Here is a 19,912-nt window from a genome sequence, read left to right as displayed (position 1 = left end):
GTATACGTTTGTCTTTTGTGATTCCTGGGGGTAGTGTCAGGGGTTCATATCGAATGTGATGAAGTAGGAGTGTGTGTGAGCGGCATTTTTCTAGCCAATCTAAGTCTGTGAGTACATTGATGGTATTGCACAAGAATTGACGGATCACCTGTGAGTTCATTTGGGAAAGGTAAAAGGAAAAGTCGAATATGCCTCAGGATGCTGATACAAAGCGCTCAGAAGACGCCAAGTATTCGACTGAAGACTCTACCATGAATACCTATGCAATCCCAGAGAAACCTCAACCCAACGTCCCAACAACCCAACCTAATACACAGCAGGAAACACACTCACCCTCCCGCCATCAGTAAGCTGCGTAGTCCCATTAACATACGCCCCGCCCTTACCAACCAAGAAAAGCATCAATCCGCTAATATCACCAATCCCGCCCATCCTCCCCTGCGGAATCTGATTCGTGCCATAGACCGGGTGTATACCAGCCGTCATATCGCTCGGATAAGGCCCAGGACAAACGATATTACTCCTGACACCCCACTCGGACAAGAACGTTGCCATCATCTTGCCCAAGTGTGCAGCCGCCGCTTTACTAGCGTTGTATGCCAGACCCGCGGATACCCAGCGCATGTACGACGCGACTGACGCGACGGTGATGATGTGTGCCATGCGGTCGTCGTCGGTGTCTATGCCGTTGGCCTCCGCGGCGGAAGTATCGCGCGCCCGCGCATTGCCTGTGCCTGTTACTTTGCCCGGAGCCCATCCGCGGCGGGGGTTTGCTGCTTCGAGCAGAGGGAGGAAGGTAGCGCTGACGCCGATGACGGATTGCGTGTTGATAGCCATGGCTTGGGACCAGTCGTCGTAGCCGGCGACCATGGTGTCGGCGAGTTGTTGGATCGACTCTGCTTTGTAAATGTCGGCGCCGTTTTTGGGCCCAATGACACCCGCGTTGTTGATTAGGACGTCGACGTAGCCAATGTCCTTCTTTATGGTTTCGGCGGCGGCCCGGACAGACGAGAGGTCTGTTACGTCGCAGGGGATGCCGTGGACGGAGCCGCTGCTGCTTTGCGAGGTGCGCGGTGTGTTGGATTGGAGGTTGTTGGCGGCTTTTTCGAGCACGTCGGCGCGCCGGCCGAGGAGGTATACGCGTTCAGCGCCATTCTGGTGGAGGGCGGATGCGATGGCGAGACCGAGACCTGATATGGTGAGCTTGCTGTTGACGTGAGGGCGCGGGGCTTGGTGGGGTAGCTCGAAGCTTGAGAGACGTACCGCTGCCTCCGCCTGTTATGACTACGACTAGTCCTTTTGCTGAGAAGAGATCGGCTGGCCTGATTGGCGTTGTTACGTCCATGATGATAGAGTCGTAGATGGTGTAGTGGTAATTCGAAGGTATCTCGAAAGAAAGTTACCTCTATACGGGGTATAACGTCGGACTCGGTTTACTCCGACATATTTCGATACGATTGCGTCACAGAAGACGGGAACAAGCCCGCTTTGTAATGATGGTTCCGAGGTATATACTGTGCGTGAACTTTCTAATTATGGTGGGTATCATATACGAACCTGCAGACCAAATGCAACGCCACTCTCGTTCTATCCTGCTCCTACGACAAAACTAGCTGATGCCCCCGACAATCTTCAATCCCAGGTTTTCCGCCGAATACGCCAGTATGTACCGGCATGGATGCCAGGCGACATGTAATGCCGGTGTTGGAACATCAATCGTGTGTACAATCTCGCCAGTATGAACGTGCGCAATACGAATCTTCTTCTCCTCCTTGTCGTCGGAGCCAGCAGTGACGTAGCTGCCGTCAAAGGAGAAGTCGACCGACTTGATGATACCGCCCGTCAATTCCAGCGTCCGTGTGCATATCCATTCCTGTGTGTCCCAGAGCGAGATGAGCGCGTCACCACCACCAGCTGCCAGGTACTCGCCGCTGGGTGATAGTGATACGGCGTAGCATGCCGAGGTGTGAGCATTGAGTGTGAGCGTGTTCTCAAACGACGGGTATTTCAAAAGTCGCACACTGCCATCGCCGACTGTCGAGTAGAGGTGGTTGCCTGACCAGTCGAAGACGCATTGGTTGGTTTGGTAGACTTGTTGGTGCTCCGAGACGACGCTGAGCGTCGATCGATCAATGGTGGCGAGGAGGTTGTCCTAAGAGAAATGTTAGGACGTGCGGTATCCACGAGTTTTGCGTCATGCAATCACACCTTTCTTCCTGCGACCAGTCCGTTGCCATCTGGTGTCCACGCCAGCGTAAACGGACATTCGCCAACCTTGACTTCACCCACGCTAGCTTTGGACCGTATATCCCAGAACCTGACCATGCCATCTGAAGTAGCGCTTGCCAGCTCGTTCTCGTTGATTGGGTGAAAGGAAACACGCTCTAGCGAGGCCGTCGTATTGGGCGTGCGCAACTCGGTCGAGTTCTTGGAATTGGTCTTTTCAGGGTTCCAGATGCGCAGTGTCCTGTCCGCGGCACCGGTTGCAATAAATGTACCAGACGCATTCCAGGATATTGAGCGGATGTAGTGCGAGGTAGATACGGCGTTTGGGCGGGGACTGTCTTGGTAGACTGATGTTTTGAGCTTCCTGAAGTGCTCGTGGAAAGCGTCTGACTTGATTGAGCGCGCGCGTATCGGGGGCGCCATGGTCCGTTTGGTAGCAATGCGACAGCCGTGTTGTGTCGTGTATGGGTTGGCGCTCAATTCGAGAAGCTCAAGCTCAAGCTCATGTCACACGGACCATGCTTCACCAATTCACCAACCGGAGCTCAGGGTCCTTCACAATGCGACAAGCAATGACGTACCAGCACATCTTGAATCGCCATGAAGAGACACAAATACATGGATATGCGCACATTTGCCCATGTCTGGGACTTGATTTCTCATTAAACTATCTCATTGCAACGTGTATGGCTGCCGTCTATTGCTTCTTACTCTCAGCACCCTCCTTCTGCATGCCTTCACAGCCGACGAGGTTTCCTGCCTTCTCCTCAATGCCTCCCATGCCTTGTTGGTTGGGATCACGGTTCGCTGATGCCGCCTTCATTGCGTCGACGGCTTGCGACTTGTCTTGCGCGCCCGATGCCTTCCATGCCTCAGCACCGGTAACGTTTCCGATGGTCTCCTGTTGACAAAGTCAGTATTCAGCACTGCGGTAAAGTATCTGCGGGATAAGGCATCATCGTGTCATACCTCAGCAGCGCCCTTGACATATTGGGCGTGGGAAGAGACAAGGCCAGGGTTGTTTGGTGCGGGTGGTGCAGACATGTTGGTGCGTGGTGTGATGATGGTGATTGTGTGAGAAGAGGGTTATGCGTAGGTCTGGCTTGTGAAGAAGATAATTCAAAGGACGTGTAGATGGTCGATAAACTGCAGTACGTAGACGTATGGATACTATATGACAGAGCGGTTACGTTGACGTCATCAAGAGCACGTCACATGGCGACGCGCTCGAGCTCACGCGTGGACGTAAGCACTGGACCCTTCTTTTGCGACAGCTCTGGTTACAGTCTCGTTCAAAATATGAGCGTTTCCACTCAAATCGCACGGCTGTCAACGATGGCGTCATTGCCTACTTCCCTTTATTCCCGAGGGCGGCTACATGCGCTCGGAATGAAAAACGTCGCAGTTCCGCTCACGCAAATGGCAAGGCTTGAGGCATCCGGGTGCTTGAGTATGCCTGTACGAAGCATTGTACACATGGGTGATTTTGAAGATCGACATCCTTTTGTAGGACCACCTGCTGATTCAGGCGAGTGTCCACGTACCTCGGTAACTATCTAAACTTGTTGTTACTTACAAATCAACGACATTGCGTGCTCTGGCACAAGTAGCTTCGGTATTTCCTCTAGCATTGCCTTCTATTTCTACCATAAACCTTTGCACATCAATCGTCGGACCGATTCTCAAGGCTCAACACCCAACATGGCACCACAAGACTACAACAACGGCGTCCCAGGCCTGCCCTACTTTACCCCAAAACACATCACCAGTCCAGGAACACCAGCTCCCAATGCCCAGCAAAATGGGTCAACGCCGACACTGTTCACACCCCTCACGATCCGCGGCACCACGCTGCGCAACCGTATCTTAGTAGCACCCATGTGCCAGTACAGCACCGCATCTGAGGGGCCGACCACAGGCGCGTTGACCGATTACCACATCGCAACGCTCGGCCACTACGCCCTCAAAGGCGCGGGTCTAGTCTTCATAGAAGCAACCGGTGTGCAAGCCAACGGTCGTATATCGCCAAACTGCCCCGGTCTATGGAGCGACTCCCAGATCCCCGCACTGCGAAGAGTATCGGACTTTATCAAAAGCCAAGGAGCCCAGAGTGGCATCCAACTAGCTCACGCAGGAAGAAAAGCCAGCACGTGCGCACCCTGGATTGCTGGTGCACAGAAAACAGCTGGTGGGACGAGGAAAGTCAGCGTAAAAGCCGACGTCGATGCAGGTGGCTGGCCATCTAACGTCGTTGGTCCCATGGGCGGCCAAGAATGGGCTTGGGATGAGAAGGCAGCAGACGACGAGAGCAGCGGATATTGGGCGCCTCGAGCCTTGAGCGAAGAGGAAATTGGCGAATTGGTCCAAGACTGGGCCGCCGCAGCGCAAAGAGCAGTCAAAGCCGGCATCGATGTGATTGAGATACACGGTGCGCATGGCTACCTAATCCACCAATTCCTCTCGCCCGTCACAAACCAACGAACGGACAAGTACGGTGGTTCCTTTGAGAACCGCACGCGCATCCTTGTTGAAATCATCAAAGCGATTCGTGCCGTCGTTCCGGACAGTATGCCCGTGTACCTCCGCATCAGCTCTACCGACTGGATGGAGGAAACAGAAAAGGGCAAGAAGCTCGGCTCCTGGGACGTCGAAAGCTCAATCCGCCTCGCCAAACTGCTGCCAGGCCTGGGTGTTGATCTCCTCGATGTGAGCAGTGGGGGCAACCACCCGGAGCAGAGAATCAACATGTTTGATTCAAAAGACTACCAGATTAAAATCGCTGCTCAGATACGCGCTGAGCTTAAAAAGGAGAATCTTGGTCTCTTCATCGGTGCCGTGGGTCTCATTACTGAAGCGGAACAGGCGAGAGATATCGTCGAAGAAGGTGGTGCGGCGGATGCGGCGGTCTCCCAGATCAGCGATACAGAACTTGCAAAGGAGGCTAGGGCTGCGGTCAAGGTTACTGAGGGTAAAGAGCCGTTGGCCGATGTTGTACTAGTTGCTAGGCAGTTTATGCGCGAGCCCGAGTGGGTGTTGAGGGTTGCGTGGCAGTTGGGTCTGGATGTTGCGTGGCCGAATCAGTTTTTGAGGGTAAGGTTTCCCAAGCTATAGATCATGTAAAGATCCTTCCGTAGAATTTAAGAGTGCGACAGCGGTATAGCTGGATGTTGATATTGCATCTGTTCGGGTGTTGCAATTCACTGTTCAAACTTTGTAATGCACGAGTGTGTTGATGGCTTTGGGAGTTTAGTGCATTCGAGCTATATCTGGGTGGCAAAAACCAGCATTTATCTCCAGCGATGAGCTGAGTAACAGCGTAAGCAGAGTGCAATTTCCTGCCCTCACCGCTGAGCCTATCACCTTGTCCGGGATCCACACGATGAGACTGGATTCGGTTGGCCTGGAATTGAGGATGTGTTGGATTATAGCATATTTAAGCGGGTATAGACTCTAGAGCGTTGAACGACTCAACCTGCTGAGACAGGAGCCAACATGCAGTGCGCCCAAAGAGGAGCTTGAGCCACTGAAGGGGCGTAGTATTGCAGCATGCCACGCTTTTCAGTTGGCAAGAGAGGGGATAAGACATGGTCTCTGTGTTAACGGAGTGCTGACAGTAAGTGGAACGACTGTATTAGACTCTCGAACACGGCGCTGCTACGACCTTGTGAGCGGCTTAGGATTCCTATGGGAGTGGGGCAACTTTATGCATAGACGTCATATGGAGATATGAATCCAAAGAAGAGCTAGTATTAGACGGTGAAAAGTTGGCTGGGTTTGATTGTAAAACTAGGTGGCGGAGATTCATGCATGCCGGACAAGCTGCGACTTTGCGTTCGACGGAGCCGGCAATTCCCGAGACATCGTGGAAATCCTAGACGAAGCGTGTCCAGTCCGATTTCCCGAGCGGCCTTCAGTCAAGAGGTGCAGCTTCCAGGTCTGCTCATCGCATACAATAGCGCCGGCTGATTCCCATAGAGTCCTTGCATGATGGTCTCCCTAATACTTTTAGGATCTTCCGCCTGTTCACCTCACACCACTGGCCCACTCATAATGCTGTTGCCTGACTGCGAATCAAAAGCACTACGGTCTACTCGATAGATGGAGCACTGCCTCGGGCGAGGTAGACCTCAATGTCGATCGTGACCTGTGAAAGCCTCAGAAATGAGTTCATAGTGGATAAAAGACCTACAGCACGCTATAGAAAGCCAGAGTTTGTTTGCAACATTGTAAATATATTCTACTCCAGTCACATTCACATGTCACCTAACCATATACCTCCCCTTCCACGGGCCACCCAACCTCCCCAATCGAGAACCCACATCTCTTCACCACACTCCCATCCTCTTCGAGCCGCTCAACCGAACCCCATTTCAATCGCCCCTCACCAAAGAGCCTCTCTTCACCTGTATCCACATGGCAGGCGGCCGCGATCCCCAAACTACAACTTCCCACAACAGGGATCCCTTCCTCCAACCACCTCCACCCAACCCCCACCATCACCACCAAAAAAACTGCAGCAAGAATGATAAAGATGAACAGCGCTAGTGGCGAGTATCCGCACGTAGCGAAATCATGCCAATCATCCCTTCCCCATTCTCCCACCTGCATCTCCGTACTCTCAGGTACAGTCTGACTCACATTTGCCCACCACTCGACGCTAACAACAAAAATGCTCTGCGATGCGAGCCAATGTAGCAGAGCACCTGCCAAGATCATGGGCGCACTGTACCGCCAGGGCAGTTGCAGGAAGTACGTTGCGCGCTGAGCGCCGCGCGGATGTGTGTGCACGCGCAGGCCCTTCCTAGTCTTGGCAAAGGACGACCATTCGCGAGCAGCGAGCATGGAAGTAAGATGAGCATTGCAAGAGAAGTATATAAAGGACAAAACTAATTGGGGAGTGTTTGCAATTAGGACATTGGAGAGGAGTCCGGCGGTGCGGATCATACGGCGCCGGATGCCTGCGAAGGTTATGAGGGTGTTTTCGCTTGGCTGGCCGAAGCCGAGGGTCCATATGTCGGATGGCTTTGCGCCTTTCATGTTGAAGGAGGCGTAGATGAGTAGCGCGGAGCAGATGATTAGACTTAGAGCGGCGGTTGTGAAGATGGTGATTGTGCGGCGCCGCGAGACAGCGGCGAGCCAGCGCTTGCGCGATGAGTGGAAGGGGCGCGGCCCGAACGAAGAACTGGAGAACTTTTGATGAGGCGTTGCATCATCCTTAGATAAGAGGGATGAGCCTTCAGTGACTGGATCAGGGTGAGACAGGAAGCTGACTATGGCATCGCCGATGCCGAGGAGGAGGTGCTCTCTTGTCGAAAAGTATGTGGTAATGATTAGCAAAGCTTTGCAAAAATTTGTGAAGATGACCAGGGCCGCGATCGCAGCGTTGAGGCGCAATTTGCAGTGTTCTTCCGTCTCCGTGCTTAAGCAGTAATCGACTTTCCGCTGATTCAATGTCCAGTTCTGAGGGTTGTTGCGAATCCCCAGAGCATCGACATCGCAGAATTCGTACTCCATACACTTGTGTCTCAACTTACTAGATTTGTAGTATTTGAGACACTTCAGGCTGTCGCCGCATATCCAGGAGTACGGGTCGAGGTTTGTGGCATCCTGGCCTCCAGTGATGGTAATTTCGCCTCCAGATGCGTAGTCAAAGATTTCCCCTGCTTCGGAGGAGCTGGTAGAATTAGAGGTAATCACGAGGAGATTACCTCGAGCGGATATAAAGGAGCGAGCGTACGCATCGATGCATGACCTGGGTTCGAGGCGCTGGAGCGAACCAGCTTGATTTGCCTTCCAGAGCTGTTTGTCCACAAGCTCAGTCAGAAGTGGACCGTACTCCCCCGAGTCGGGAACGATAAGACTATCGGACGACGAAAGCCACGCCTCGTTCGTGATGTAAACAAAGTAGGAGTTTCCTGAGAGCGTTGTAAAGACAACAGAATTGTAGCTGCAATCCAGGTTTTGCGTGAGTGCATGGTCGGCATATCGTGATGATCACTGGGTCCGACCTACAAGAGATGTAACGGTATTGATGATACACACAGCAGTAGCCAAATCCACAACCTCCGCTTCGCAATGCTGCGCAGGTTGCGAATGCTAGGCACTCCGATGTCCAGCCATGTTCCTCGCGCATGCGCATCATCCACCTCCGATCTGGTAGGCGAGGACAAACATTGCATAGTGTAGTTGCTGCCGCTCAGTATGGCAGAACTGAAGATGTTGATGATAAGATGGACGCCGATGTTCAAATTCTTAGTCGTCTCGCAGGAGCCTTCGTACAGCACAGCGCTCCCGTACGTCATCCCGTGAGTCACAAACGCCCATATAGTGATGATGAGATTTAAAACGCAGACAATTGAAGTCGCGAGGGCTGCGTAGAAGATGCCCAGTTGCCATTTTTCATTTCGGGGCAGCAAGCTCTTTCTCTTTTGCTCTGATGGATCATTAGTCTCGGTAGAGTCGACGGGCGTGTACTTGGTGTTCTCCATGGCTCGAAACTTCGCGAAGCGTTGTGGGATAAAGAGGGAGGCCTGCAGTTATACTCAGCGCATCTGAGGAGTCCTTCCCGTACAGCCCAATCTTTAGCTTTACGATTCGTTTGTCACTGGATCGACGTGTCGCCTATCCCGGTCTTGCCTTGACTATTTCACTAAGGAATGTAGACTTGGCACCGGGTCCGCTGTTCGCGAAAGAAGAGCTCAGCCCCGTACGACACCTGATGCCTGCTGCTTTCGTGTTTCCTTTCCTTTAGAGACCCGACGCGGCCCCACACCTTCCCCATTCCGGAAATTGGGGGTACAGCTGCCAACCCTTGGCAATATCAGTATCGCATCCGAAAGATCCGCGTCATACCTTTTTGTAGATAATTACGTACCAGGGGAAAGGTGCCTAGTCGGAGCCCTGTCACCTTGGTCTTGGACTCGCTTAAATCCGGTTTCCGACACGCCAACACTCCAGACACGATGGTAAATCTTGTGCCCCAATGCAGTAGATATGTGTTTCCAAACACTTGGCTTCATTATATGCAGCTGTATATTCAAGGTGCCTTCAAATTGGCGTCAGTCCAGATTGGGTGTAGTCCAAGCGTTGAGAAGGAACGAGTTTCTTCGCACACCTGAGTCGCGCTCATCGCTTCTTGCAGAATCTCTACTCATTCATCTTGAACCACACTCATGTCACTGCAGTAAGCCGAATGTATGACCCAATGATAGGTACTTCTCATCAGAAACCTATACTCTATGCCACCCGTCCACAATGAGGTGCCGCTAGTGTTGATAACGGTAACGGGCGCGATTAGGCAACTGCGCTGCCGTCCACGAAGCTTCGTAGCGAGCCGTGCCGCCAGTGATTGCGCCTAACACCGACAGCGCTGGCACGTATTGATGCTGATATGGATGGTGCGCAGCCCTGGGAGCGATAAGCTGCGTCAACAACTCACACTTCCGAATTTTCTAACAATACGACACGCATCTTGTCTGTACAAGATGAGATTGATCGACTGTCGCGGCGGCTCGCTACGGATGCAGGAGTTCATCGGACGCCCGCCAATTCCCTTTGCTATCCTTTCGCATACCTGGGACAGCGAAGAGGTCAACTTCCAGGCTTTCAACGACATCGCTACGCGCACCACGGCCAGGGGCTGGACAAAGATCGAGTGCACATGCCGGGAGGCCCAGCGACGTAGGTTTGATTACGTCTGGATCGATTCGTTCTGCATCAGGAATATCGCCTAGATGATATGCCGTACGAAAGTGGAGGTGGTTGCCGCCACAAAAGATGGGCAATGAAGTTACAAAGGAACCTTCTCATGTCGTAACATTGCTTACTTACTCAGCCCTGTAGGTGAGTATGACGCTGAGTCACATTTGCCCTGACTGACCCAAAAGTAGGCCAGATATATTCGTAAGCGCTTGACTACAGAATGCAGCTTAGCATACATGGTAAGATAGTTTCTTAACCTTGCTCTTACTAAGCTAAACCATGATGAAGTTCTCGATCCTATCCTTGGGCATACTTTCCAGTGCTTCACCTGACATGATACCATATACAAGACAATATCCGAGGAATTCATATCTCTCAGATTCTAACTTTCTTAGAGCGTACGGCATTGCGCCTCCAAACAGCAAACAGACAATATCCCCCATTTTTAGCCGAGGGGGACCTAGACCAAGAAAGCCGTCTTGTGAAATGAAAAGATTCCGCTTTTTCGTGAAGCCTTTGAAGGTTTTTGAGTCAAAAAGCCCTGGCCGTAAGGCAATAGGCCAGGACTCCTGGAATGGCCCCACGCATGACCCCGTCATATCCTTGGTTGTGTTTTGTGGAAGGGCTGCCGGCTGTTTGCAGATAACGTCCCAGAATTTGCAAGGTCTGTTGCCTTCACAGATTGATTGTGATGCGTCTAAGTCTAGAGTGCTCTCGTAAACTTCTGCGAATGTTTCCTCCGTTGTTGGATATGGATCCACAAATTGACTGAGCATTTTTCGGTGTTCCAATATTGAAAGTTCACCATCGGCCGTGACTGGACTCAGCATCGATACTGTGAATAGCTTGATGCCTCTAACAAGTAGCGGTATCTCGTCGTCATCAAACAGAACTGGATCTGGTGGATTGAGGTATGGCTTGGCTCTAGTGGCAGCACAGAAATTGGGATTCTCATAGAAAGCACCCGATGTTCCTCGCCAACTAGGCACCCAAGACGGAAGATTCAGCTTCTCGTTGAATTCGAAGTCTACGACAAAATCAAAAAACGAGATCTCTGTCGCGCTCCGCCCTAACTCTGTTTCCTTTGATAGTCCATTGGAAACTCTTCGTAGTTGACTGCTCCTCGCCCAGAGTTGCGTTGCGTTCAGGTAGACCTTTCGTGGTGACAAGCTATAGTCAATAAGATCACCAGTAGTACAGCCTTGAATTTCCGAGAGAATGTTGAACATAGCAAAGATCGTATCTCGCGGGTCTGTTACTCCTCGCATAGTGAACAGCATGAATAGTCGACCAAACGTCCTATTCCTAGCGGATTCACCTGCTGCTTGCAGAATGTTGTCCGCAAATTCTCCGAGTTCTACTTCCCGGATTTCCATGGTGATGAACAAGCGCCAGAAGAGATAGGATTTTCTTGCGCATTCCATATCGACCGTTTGGCGGCAACGTTCTAGCCCTAGGTAACGTGACCAGTCTCCATAAGCCGTGAGGAATTCACATGCGTCCGCAAGGTCAGTCTAGAGCATGGTTTGATTCCCACAGACTAATCGAGCTTCCGTGGAAGCTACGATCTCTTGTACTACCCATGTCCGATCAAACCATCTACACATCAACAGATGCAGACCAAAGGCGTCCCCTGCATCCATTGCTACGTCAACGGGAAGATGAGGTAGCAACAAAGGCCAGTTTACTTTTCGCTGATCGTACCTGCCGTCCTGCGAAATCTGTAAAACTCTGTCTATGTTTTCATCCTTGACTGAGGCAAAAGTTCTTCCAAGATCAAAAGCTGACTGAGTATCTTTGTCCTCTTCGCCAAGATATATTAGAGTCTCTTTTGCGCAGTAGTATATGTCATGCATCATTCGCACTTGTGCTGACTTCTCTGCATCGTCGGACTGATCGATGCAAATCTGATCGATCCAGAAGAACCTAGTCCATACATGATCTTTCTCGTTACACCCTGCTCCTTGCCTGACAACTTGCAGGATATCAACGAGCATCCAGAATTGTGAGTATGGTATTAACATCGTATCTCAGTTCCCGTCAGGGTTGAAACTTAGGCAGTGTTGATTTGTGACTGGACTCGTGCACGGTACTTGCAGATTATCCTCAACATTGAATCTCGGATCCCAAGCGTAGGAAATTGCTGTGTATTCCATCGTGATATCCGTAAAAGGACGTTCTCGATCACCTGAGAGTCGTGCAGGTACAAGGCTGAGCACCATATCTTCGACATTATCATCTTGAACAGTGACAGCCAGTATACGGATTTGTCCATCATCTACAGGTGATAGATGATGACTTCGCGTGAACGTTCCAACACTTGTATATAATTCTTCCCGGGGACCGGTAGGACCAGAGCACATATTCATACTTTTACTGTTCGCAGATCTTAATTCGTGTTGCATGGTTGATTGTCTTTGCTAATAGCTGGATACTATCTTCAACTGAATTAGAAATTCTAAATGAATTATATGAATGTTGTCCGATGAAGAGATCACTTCTTCAACTTTGCCGGGGGAATCTTGCGGAACGGATGTATGAGTCGCAGTCCAGGTTGCAACGATGCGGGGTCAAACCTCACGGATTGGGGGATGGGAGCCTAATGGGCCAAGATGACGTACCCTAGGCCGCGGCGCCTAGCCTATCATGATTCAACAAAGACCCAACAAATAAAACCGTCCTTTATTCGCATCGCTTCGGATAACTCTGCTGAGGTGGCTGATGCTGCATCGACAAGACAAACAATGCCTAGCTTTGTCTGGTTTATCTCGCCGATTTCGATGCGAAAACCACTGGTAGCGATCGTGATACCATGCTGCGTCGCGACCGCTGGTTCTCATATCTAAGCATGTGCGAAGAACGAATGCAACTGTACTTCCTACAGAACATGCGAGTAAAACCGGCAGCAATCTCGCCTCGTTTTCTTTCATGATCACAGGCTAACTAAAGGACCAGAAGTTCTTACAAGAGTTGACCTCTAAAGGCCTCGGAATGTTCCGTGCACTCGCCGTGTCGCTGACAGACACCATCTCGAACATCCCAATCCCCTCTCGGTACGATTCGAGCTGGCGAGAAGACGCGTTAAGCAAGAGTACGAACAATACATCTTCTTTCCGCTTCACCTACACTTGGTACGGTTTCGGCCATGAGAATCATTCCACATCTGTTCGCCTCTCGATGGCAGTTCTATGTTTCTACTGCGTCGTCACTGTTCTTTACCTCGCCTATATGCTATTCACCGGCTATAGCTCTACAGCCTGGAATCCATCGATTGAGCTTGTGGCTCTCGCTCTACAGTCAAATCGACCTGACCACCTGGGGAACGTCTCTGTGGGCATCGACTATCTTAGTACTTTCAATGAGGGGGTTGGCATACGTGCGAATGCAAACAATGAGTTGGAGCTCGTGTTTGCGCATGATCGTGACATTGGGTCAAGGGGTCTGCGGAAGGTTCAGACGAACAAAGAATACTGAGACCGACGATGATAGGCGACCGATGTTCTATCTGGCGAGCTGTATATGCATCACGACCTACGCGGTGTGGCTGGTTAAGGAGTCTATGTCTGATCGACGGTGGTCCAAGCACCTAATGTTGAAAACACATGCTTCTCTTGGGGAGTGGATGTAGCAGTTAGACGTTAATTCTGTTACACATCACATCCTGTAAATGACAACACCTGATTACATACTGCCTTGAGTCCTCTCAGCGTTGCCTATTCGACGCAGTGCTAGATTTTAGGCACCAATCTCACTCACCAACGTCAGGGTCTCAGCAGCCCCGCAGCCAATGGTCGGGCCGGCCCACATACGCCAACGCTGCTAGCCGCCCGCGTCCGCCATGGCTGCCAGAACGTTGCACACGTGAATGTGACCCAATGGCGTTGAAGCATAACCGATTAATGCACTGCAGCTTGTACGTATTTTTAGAAGGTAAGTGATGCACGAGGTCAGGCTGTGCATTTGAGGCTTACTCTAGACCTTCATATTAAGCTCTTCTCTCATCATTTCTCCGCCTGGTCCAGAGCTTGCAAAGCGACCAACTCTATTCTGCGCGTACACTAGATAGTTCAGCGCCAAATTTTCACCCCCGTCGTCAGCGTTCCCCTCAGACAAGAACACGCAGAATGCCTATCGTCACTTAGATTAGTCTTGATCACAGTATTAGTTCAGTGTCAGTCACCTGATAGTAGTAACTATCAAACGGAATGTCCCTCACGATTCCCGTTGGTTCCATCGAAGACGACATATATACTGGCGTCTGGATCAATCGCCCCCTAGGGGCATTCCACGGTGCGACCCTAACGCTTAGTCAGCAACAAGGTGCTCTGTTGATTGCGTTCATCGCGATATACACTAGCCTAGTCGTGCGCAGTTTCTGGAAGATCGTACGGTTTACTCTGCACTTAGCGTTTTCAACAAATGTAGCGCAGGACGGCATCTATCATCAACGACAAGCTGTCTTACGTAACTCACCTGTAGCCTTTGATACCGCCCTCAGTCTGTTACAATCGGTTCGTGCCTGGCATGGGAGGATCGGGAGCAATCACAGAAGACTACTTCCCGTCGCATGCTTAGCAGCTATTGTTTCAGCCGCTTCTTTAGGACTAAGTACGTTCCGCAAACTTTACTTTTCTATTCACAACTATACTGAATACCAAGACAGGCATCACATCATCTAAGGCTCTACTCAGCGCGACAAATGAGGCTTTAATATCGGGCCGTTACTGCGGTGTGCTTGAGATGGATAATGAGCTCACGGACTTGGAAGCGCAAAAGGCTATTACCTCGCTGACGCCGTACCACAACCGGATAAACCAGGACTCTTTTAACCATGCGACCCAATGCTACAACGGTACGAATGCATCATCCGCCGGAAGTTGCAACACTTTCGTCAAGTCAGCATTACCATTCACAACTGACAGGAATGCATCATGCCCCTTTGACGTGGAGATATGTGAGTCCAGCACAGGCAATCTACTACTCGACTCTGGCAACGTCGAATCTGACACACACCTTGGGCTTAACAATATCCCACGCTTTATTCTCCGCTATACAACGCGCTGTGCTCCACTCCGTACGCATGGTTATACAAAGATAATCACGGACAATAACTCAGGGCGGCGCCTTCTTGCATATACATATGGATCGATCCCATTTCAGCCTTATCTCTACACTTACGACTTGGATAAGACAGTGTGGACTATAGACATCATGTCAGTCAGCAGCTATCGGATGCAGTAAGTCTTTCACTCATTCTATATAACAGCACAACTTCCTACTCGACCTTTGAGAACGCATCTTTATATCCTCTTAACACATCTTCAGGGTCGTCAGGCATCCTTCGATAGACTGGGTTCCCCAACTGCAGACAACGACTGAAGGCGAGGTCTCGCTCCTCTTCCTAGACACTTCCGAGATATTAGCATTAAACAAAAGTAGTGATCCGTGGTTTTCAAGGACTACTCTCTTGGAAGAAAATGGCACTGCTAGTCATGCCCAAAGGGATCACGCCGGTGCAGGTGTGCTAGGCTGCGTGACAGACATGTCTTTCTGTGGTGCAGATCTCCCAGCTGGAACAGGATGTGTCGGTACTACCGTCCTGAACCAGTCCAATTCTCAAGATTATTCAATCCTTGCACCTATCATAAATTTGCTGGTTAACAAACAACTGGAAGCTTCCTGGACGGTCACAAACGGTGCTCCGGCTCTTCTCGCACAGAATACTGTTTTCGGAAACACCCAGATGGCCCTCCTTCCCAAAGATCAATGGCAGCAAGAGCGGGAGCATATGTACAAAGCTAGTATGATCGGTCTTCAAGCTAACGTAGTCGAGTATGCGCGAGGTTACTGGCCACCTATGGCGCCTGGTGCTTGTAAGAAAAGACCGTGTCACAGGATGTGTCATAGCCAGGTTCGTGCTCTCTTTGTTCCAAACGGTCCTCGCTAATCTCATCGCTAGAGAGTTAAGTCGTCCGCACATTACTCTTTCAGGGTATGGATGCTTTCCATTGTCTTAGTGTTAGGTGGCTGTATCATTGTCACATCGCTATTCTTAGAGACGATATTCGCCATCATCAGTAAACTACGAGTTTTACGCCATAATCAAAAACTTGCATACGGACGTGCGGAGTGGTTGGGGAACTCAACATTGCATTTGCAACGATCGGCGCACGAGAACCTAGGTTTGGGGGATTGGACACGAACAACCAAGGACGTTCCGGTGACTAGGTCACAAGTCGAACTCGCTGTCCTGGACATTAATGATACGAAGCACCCCCGTATGAGACAGCCTAGCAAGGCGTTAGATGAATTATCTGTCGTTGGGAGTAACGCTCGTCTTGGACCTAATAAAGGTTACATCAGGGTATCCAGTGTTGAACGTAAGTAGTGTGAAGGAACAGGACGGCATTAAAGTGTTCAGGGAGCTTAGGCATATGTATTTGAGCAACACGTGACGATAATCCCGAGCAGTGAACTCCTGCTTTGTCGATCGTGACAAGATGGCGCACTTCGTGGTCGTGCAACACGCATCATAATTGTCAGGCTCGTTGGATAACGACTACTACGACAGTAACTACCTGCTAAGACGCCTGTCTAAAGTATTACATGTATTCTTACAAATAGAGAGTCGTAGAGTCACTCCATGTTACAGGTTGCGTCGCACTTGTAATAAGTAATCACTCAGAGTTATGTTCTCGGATATAATCGTACAGGTTCTGTGACGAGTATTGTAGAACGGTTCGCACATCAGGTAAGCGCTCGACTCGCAGAGAAATGTTTCTGGGGCGTGCGTTACATATCGAAGATCGCAAGAGCCGCCCTCGGCCTTGCTCTAAAGCCGACAATTCCGGTTGTACGAACCATGTGCTGTGATGTGCGAACAAGCTTCGTCGAACGGACAAACTATACCCAATCAGCATGTAGAATGCCAATGAAATATACCGGTGGTAGCGCATTCGTTAACAGTATGTGTTCATGCTGCTGATTACTACACGGGTATGATCGCTCGATACAAGCTACCGCCTCCAATAAGAGCACGGTATCGAATGCGCTTGAATGCTTGCGACAGCGACGCGTCGTGACCCAAGGCTCCGGTGCACGACTGCAAGGCATTGCGGAGGTTTTGCAAATGTCGGGGTAGACTGAAAAGAGTGCGACGTCACTACATCCTGTGGGTATGGGCCATCCCCATGTATAAGACCAAAAGCCCATCTGCCAGTAAGTAGATATCAAAGCACAACCCGACTTACAACATGGGAGAAAGCTTGAACAACCGCGCCGTCTGGCTCTCTTCTTTCTCTTCTCCTTCGGAAGTCGTTTCTCTACCCGTACCCACTGCTACTCAAGGCTCAGCGGTCATCCGCGTTGAAGCAACGTTTCTGACCCCGTACACGAATGCCGTACATAGTGGCAAGCTCGCTGCCCTCCATCTCAAGCCACCATTCGTTCCAAACCCAGGGGCCGTTGGCCGCATCCACGCCGTTGGATCGGATTCTGTGAAAATGAAGCCGGGAGATCTGGTCTACGTCGATCCAACGGTTCGCGCCAGAGACGACCCAAAAGTTATCATCATGCAGGGCCATCATGGGGGTGATGATACGGATGCGCACCAGAAGTTGATGCATGAATGGCGTGATGGATCATTGCAACAATTTCAAAAGGTGCCGTTGGAGAACTGCTTTTTGCTGAATGAGCAACGTCTCTTGGGCGAGTTGACGTACACTTCTGCGGATCTCACTCTCCTCCCTGTATACATGGTAGCGGCCGGTGCACTTATCGAGGCAGCAAATATCAAGGCTGGTGAGACCGTCGTCATTGGACCTTCGGGCGGTTCGTTTGGTGGCGCTGCTGTGGAAGTCGCGCTGGCGCTCGGCGCCAATGTCATCGCGTTGGGAAGAAACAAGCAGAAATTGGAAGACATGAAACTCGCTCTTGGGAGTCCGGATCGCCTACAGCACGTGGTGATGACGGGAAACGTAGAAAGCGATGCCGTTGCGATCAAAGGGGTCGCTCCTGAAGATGGTGTCGATGTCTACAATGATTGGACACCTGGGAAGTTCGCAACACCACTGTATCTTTCGGCGGTGTCGCATACCCTCAAAGGTGGCGGGAGAGTCGTTCTGAGCGGTGGCGCAGGTGGGGATCTTGTGCTGCCACATCTTGTTATGGTTCACAAGAACTTGCAGGTAACGGGAAGGTGGATGTATCAACCCACTACAGCACAACTGGTCATCAATATGGTGACAGCTGGATTCTTAAAGATTGGGAAAAGAAATGGCGCTGAGGTCGCCACCTTCAGCCTCGATGCACACCATGCCGCCATTGAGAACGCTGCAAAGAACGGAGGTTGGGGTAACTTCACCGTGGTCACTCCGCATGCAAAGTAGACGTCACTCTATTAAGGAGTCAGCAGTTGCGTATAGTTAACGTAAATATCCCAAAGTGTCAATAGTTGCGCATCGTCTTACAAACAGTGCTTGTGTGACTATGGTGAGAAAGCGGACAAGCGGACTCCCGACTCGCCTGCATATTTCCCGAAGCTGAAACGCAAGCGAATAGACACGATGACGGCGACGATCAATGCCACACACTGGTTGGTTCCGGCTGATAGTGGTCAGTAAAGGATGCAGGCGCCACTCGCCATGCGACTCCTGTGAGTACAGACGTGATGGTGGTAGGCGCAGAACAGCAGGTTGTGGACGACTGGTCCCCTTAAGGCTGCAATCGCCTTTGCCTCACCACGACTGTCGCTCGCTACCACGTCGCTCTTTGCCAACTGTACGATCATGTTCGCCTCTACTGGGCGATGGCTATTGTTTGCGCATGTCTTCGCGTTGGGTGCCGTTGCGCATCGGGACTGGTGGCTGCAAGGTCTGCCTAAGTGCTGGCAGGACTGCTTAGGCAACACAGAAGCGGGTTGCGGCTATAGGAAATGTGAGTCGGTGCCTTTATCGCTCCACTGCGGCATGGACTGATGGTTGTGCAGGTATATGTCAGACAAGCGAAAGCAGCGCCTCTTACCTCCCCAGCGCCGTCGCGTGCGCCGTCACCAACTGCGATGCGGACGACTGGGCTCTCGAACTCGTCCTCGGCCCGCTAGAACTGTATTGCGATGCAATAGGCTGTACGATACCGGCAGAGGTGGTGGATGATGCATACGACGCCGTCTCGAGTAGCTACGTGCCGCCATCGACCACGCGTGCCCCTCCTACGACGACCGCCGCTGCACCGAAGCCGACCACCACCACCAGCGAAAGCGACGACGATGATAGCGATGGCTTCACAAGCCCAGTTAGCACAACTATAACCCGGACGACCACCGATGGCGACGGCAACACATTGCAGATAGTCGTACCCATAGTAGTGAACCCAACCGGCATCAGTACAGGCAGCATCGTCACGTCTACCGTTGCTGGCGCGTCGCCAACGTCTGCGGTGTCATTGCGCAGCGAAACTGCCCAGCCTTCCGCTCCGGCGCCGACAGCGGGAGCCTCATCGACCGCATCTCCACCTCCATCGGCGACGGGGTCGGAGTCGGATGAGCCAGATCCTCCGGCCAACGGCGATGGAAGCCCTTTCGTGAACATGCAAGCGGGTGCAGAAAGATGGGCGGTGTCGATACCACTTATGGCAATGGGTGCTTTCGCCGTGTTGTGGATACGCTTATAGCGGGCGATCATCTGTGGTAACGGAGGCGTGCCTGTGGCTTCGCTCGAGGCCGAGGTTTGTAGGGCAAGGGTAAGGGTCATTGATCTCGCGTTGGTGAGCGGTGGGCGATCACCCGCAAGCAATATTTGCTTCCTTCCTGAATGTACGAATGATCATGATCTCTCCGCGTTATGGGCGTTCTGAGTAGGCGATGATGACCTGGGTATTGCAGTGTTTACTCTTCCTAGGTGAGAGAAGGCGGCAACGACGAAGAATTGCACGAGAGCAACCGCGACCACGATACATTCCTGTACGATACACACACATGACATACTCT

General features: G+C 51.3%; 9 protein-coding genes across 9 annotated transcripts; 4 read left to right on the top strand and 5 right to left on the bottom strand.

Moving 5' to 3' along the window:
- Nucleotides 1–306: 306 nt before the first annotated feature.
- On the bottom strand, nt 307–1,345 carry AA0111_g11350 (hypothetical protein; the record flags this gene model as incomplete). The annotated part of the gene is made up of 2 exons (XM_028645205.1): nt 307–1,190; nt 1,264–1,345. 2 exons carry the CDS (start codon nt 1,343–1,345, stop codon nt 307–309), a joined length of 966 nt encoding a protein of 321 aa, XP_028501079.1.
- A 264-nt stretch (nt 1,346–1,609) lies between these two features.
- Nucleotides 1,610–2,649, bottom strand: AA0111_g11349 (hypothetical protein; the record flags this gene model as incomplete). The annotated part of the gene is made up of 2 exons (XM_028645203.1): nt 1,610–2,152; nt 2,209–2,649. 2 exons carry the CDS (start codon nt 2,647–2,649, stop codon nt 1,610–1,612), a joined length of 984 nt encoding a protein of 327 aa, XP_028501056.1.
- A 274-nt stretch (nt 2,650–2,923) lies between these two features.
- On the bottom strand, nt 2,924–3,270 carry AA0111_g11348 (hypothetical protein; the record flags this gene model as incomplete). The annotated part of the gene is made up of 2 exons (XM_028645202.1): nt 2,924–3,127; nt 3,196–3,270. The coding sequence occupies 2 exons, from the start codon at nt 3,268–3,270 to the stop codon at nt 2,924–2,926; spliced, it is 279 nt and encodes a 92-aa protein (XP_028501055.1).
- A 657-nt stretch (nt 3,271–3,927) lies between these two features.
- AA0111_g11347 (hypothetical protein) lies at nt 3,928–5,337 on the top strand (the record flags this gene model as incomplete). The annotated part of the gene is made up of 1 exon (XM_028645201.1): nt 3,928–5,337. The coding sequence occupies one exon, from the start codon at nt 3,928–3,930 to the stop codon at nt 5,335–5,337; it is 1,410 nt and encodes a 469-aa protein (XP_028501058.1).
- Nucleotides 5,338–6,313: 976 nt separating this feature from the next.
- AA0111_g11346 (hypothetical protein) lies at nt 6,314–8,714 on the bottom strand (the record flags this gene model as incomplete). The annotated part of the gene is made up of 3 exons (XM_028645200.1): nt 6,314–6,370; nt 6,865–8,173; nt 8,239–8,714. 3 exons carry the CDS (start codon nt 8,712–8,714, stop codon nt 6,314–6,316), a joined length of 1,842 nt encoding a protein of 613 aa, XP_028501057.1.
- Nucleotides 8,715–9,710: 996 nt separating this feature from the next.
- Nucleotides 9,711–9,959, top strand: AA0111_g11345 (hypothetical protein; the record flags this gene model as incomplete). Its single annotated transcript, XM_028645199.1, has 1 exon — nt 9,711–9,959. One exon carries the CDS (start codon nt 9,711–9,713, stop codon nt 9,957–9,959), a length of 249 nt encoding a protein of 82 aa, XP_028501060.1.
- A 240-nt stretch (nt 9,960–10,199) lies between these two features.
- Nucleotides 10,200–11,303, bottom strand: AA0111_g11344 (hypothetical protein; the record flags this gene model as incomplete). Its single annotated transcript, XM_028645198.1, has 1 exon — nt 10,200–11,303. One exon carries the CDS (start codon nt 11,301–11,303, stop codon nt 10,200–10,202), a length of 1,104 nt encoding a protein of 367 aa, XP_028501059.1.
- A 5,877-nt stretch (nt 11,304–17,180) lies between these two features.
- Nucleotides 17,181–18,314, top strand: AA0111_g11343 (hypothetical protein; the record flags this gene model as incomplete). Its single annotated transcript, XM_028645197.1, has 1 exon — nt 17,181–18,314. The coding sequence occupies one exon, from the start codon at nt 17,181–17,183 to the stop codon at nt 18,312–18,314; it is 1,134 nt and encodes a 377-aa protein (XP_028501062.1).
- A 399-nt stretch (nt 18,315–18,713) lies between these two features.
- Nucleotides 18,714–19,596, top strand: AA0111_g11342 (hypothetical protein; the record flags this gene model as incomplete). Its single annotated transcript, XM_028645196.1, has 2 exons — nt 18,714–18,861; nt 18,914–19,596. 2 exons carry the CDS (start codon nt 18,714–18,716, stop codon nt 19,594–19,596), a joined length of 831 nt encoding a protein of 276 aa, XP_028501061.1.
- Nucleotides 19,597–19,912: the final 316 nt, after the last annotated feature.

The sequence above is a fragment of the Alternaria arborescens genome, assembly GCF_004154835.1.
Source record: "Alternaria arborescens strain FERA 675 chromosome Unknown contig_48, whole genome shotgun sequence".
Lineage (NCBI taxonomy): Eukaryota > Fungi > Ascomycota > Dothideomycetes > Pleosporales > Pleosporaceae > Alternaria > Alternaria arborescens.
Note: the sequence above shows the minus strand (reverse complement) of the source record. Positions and strands in the feature narration are given on the sequence as shown.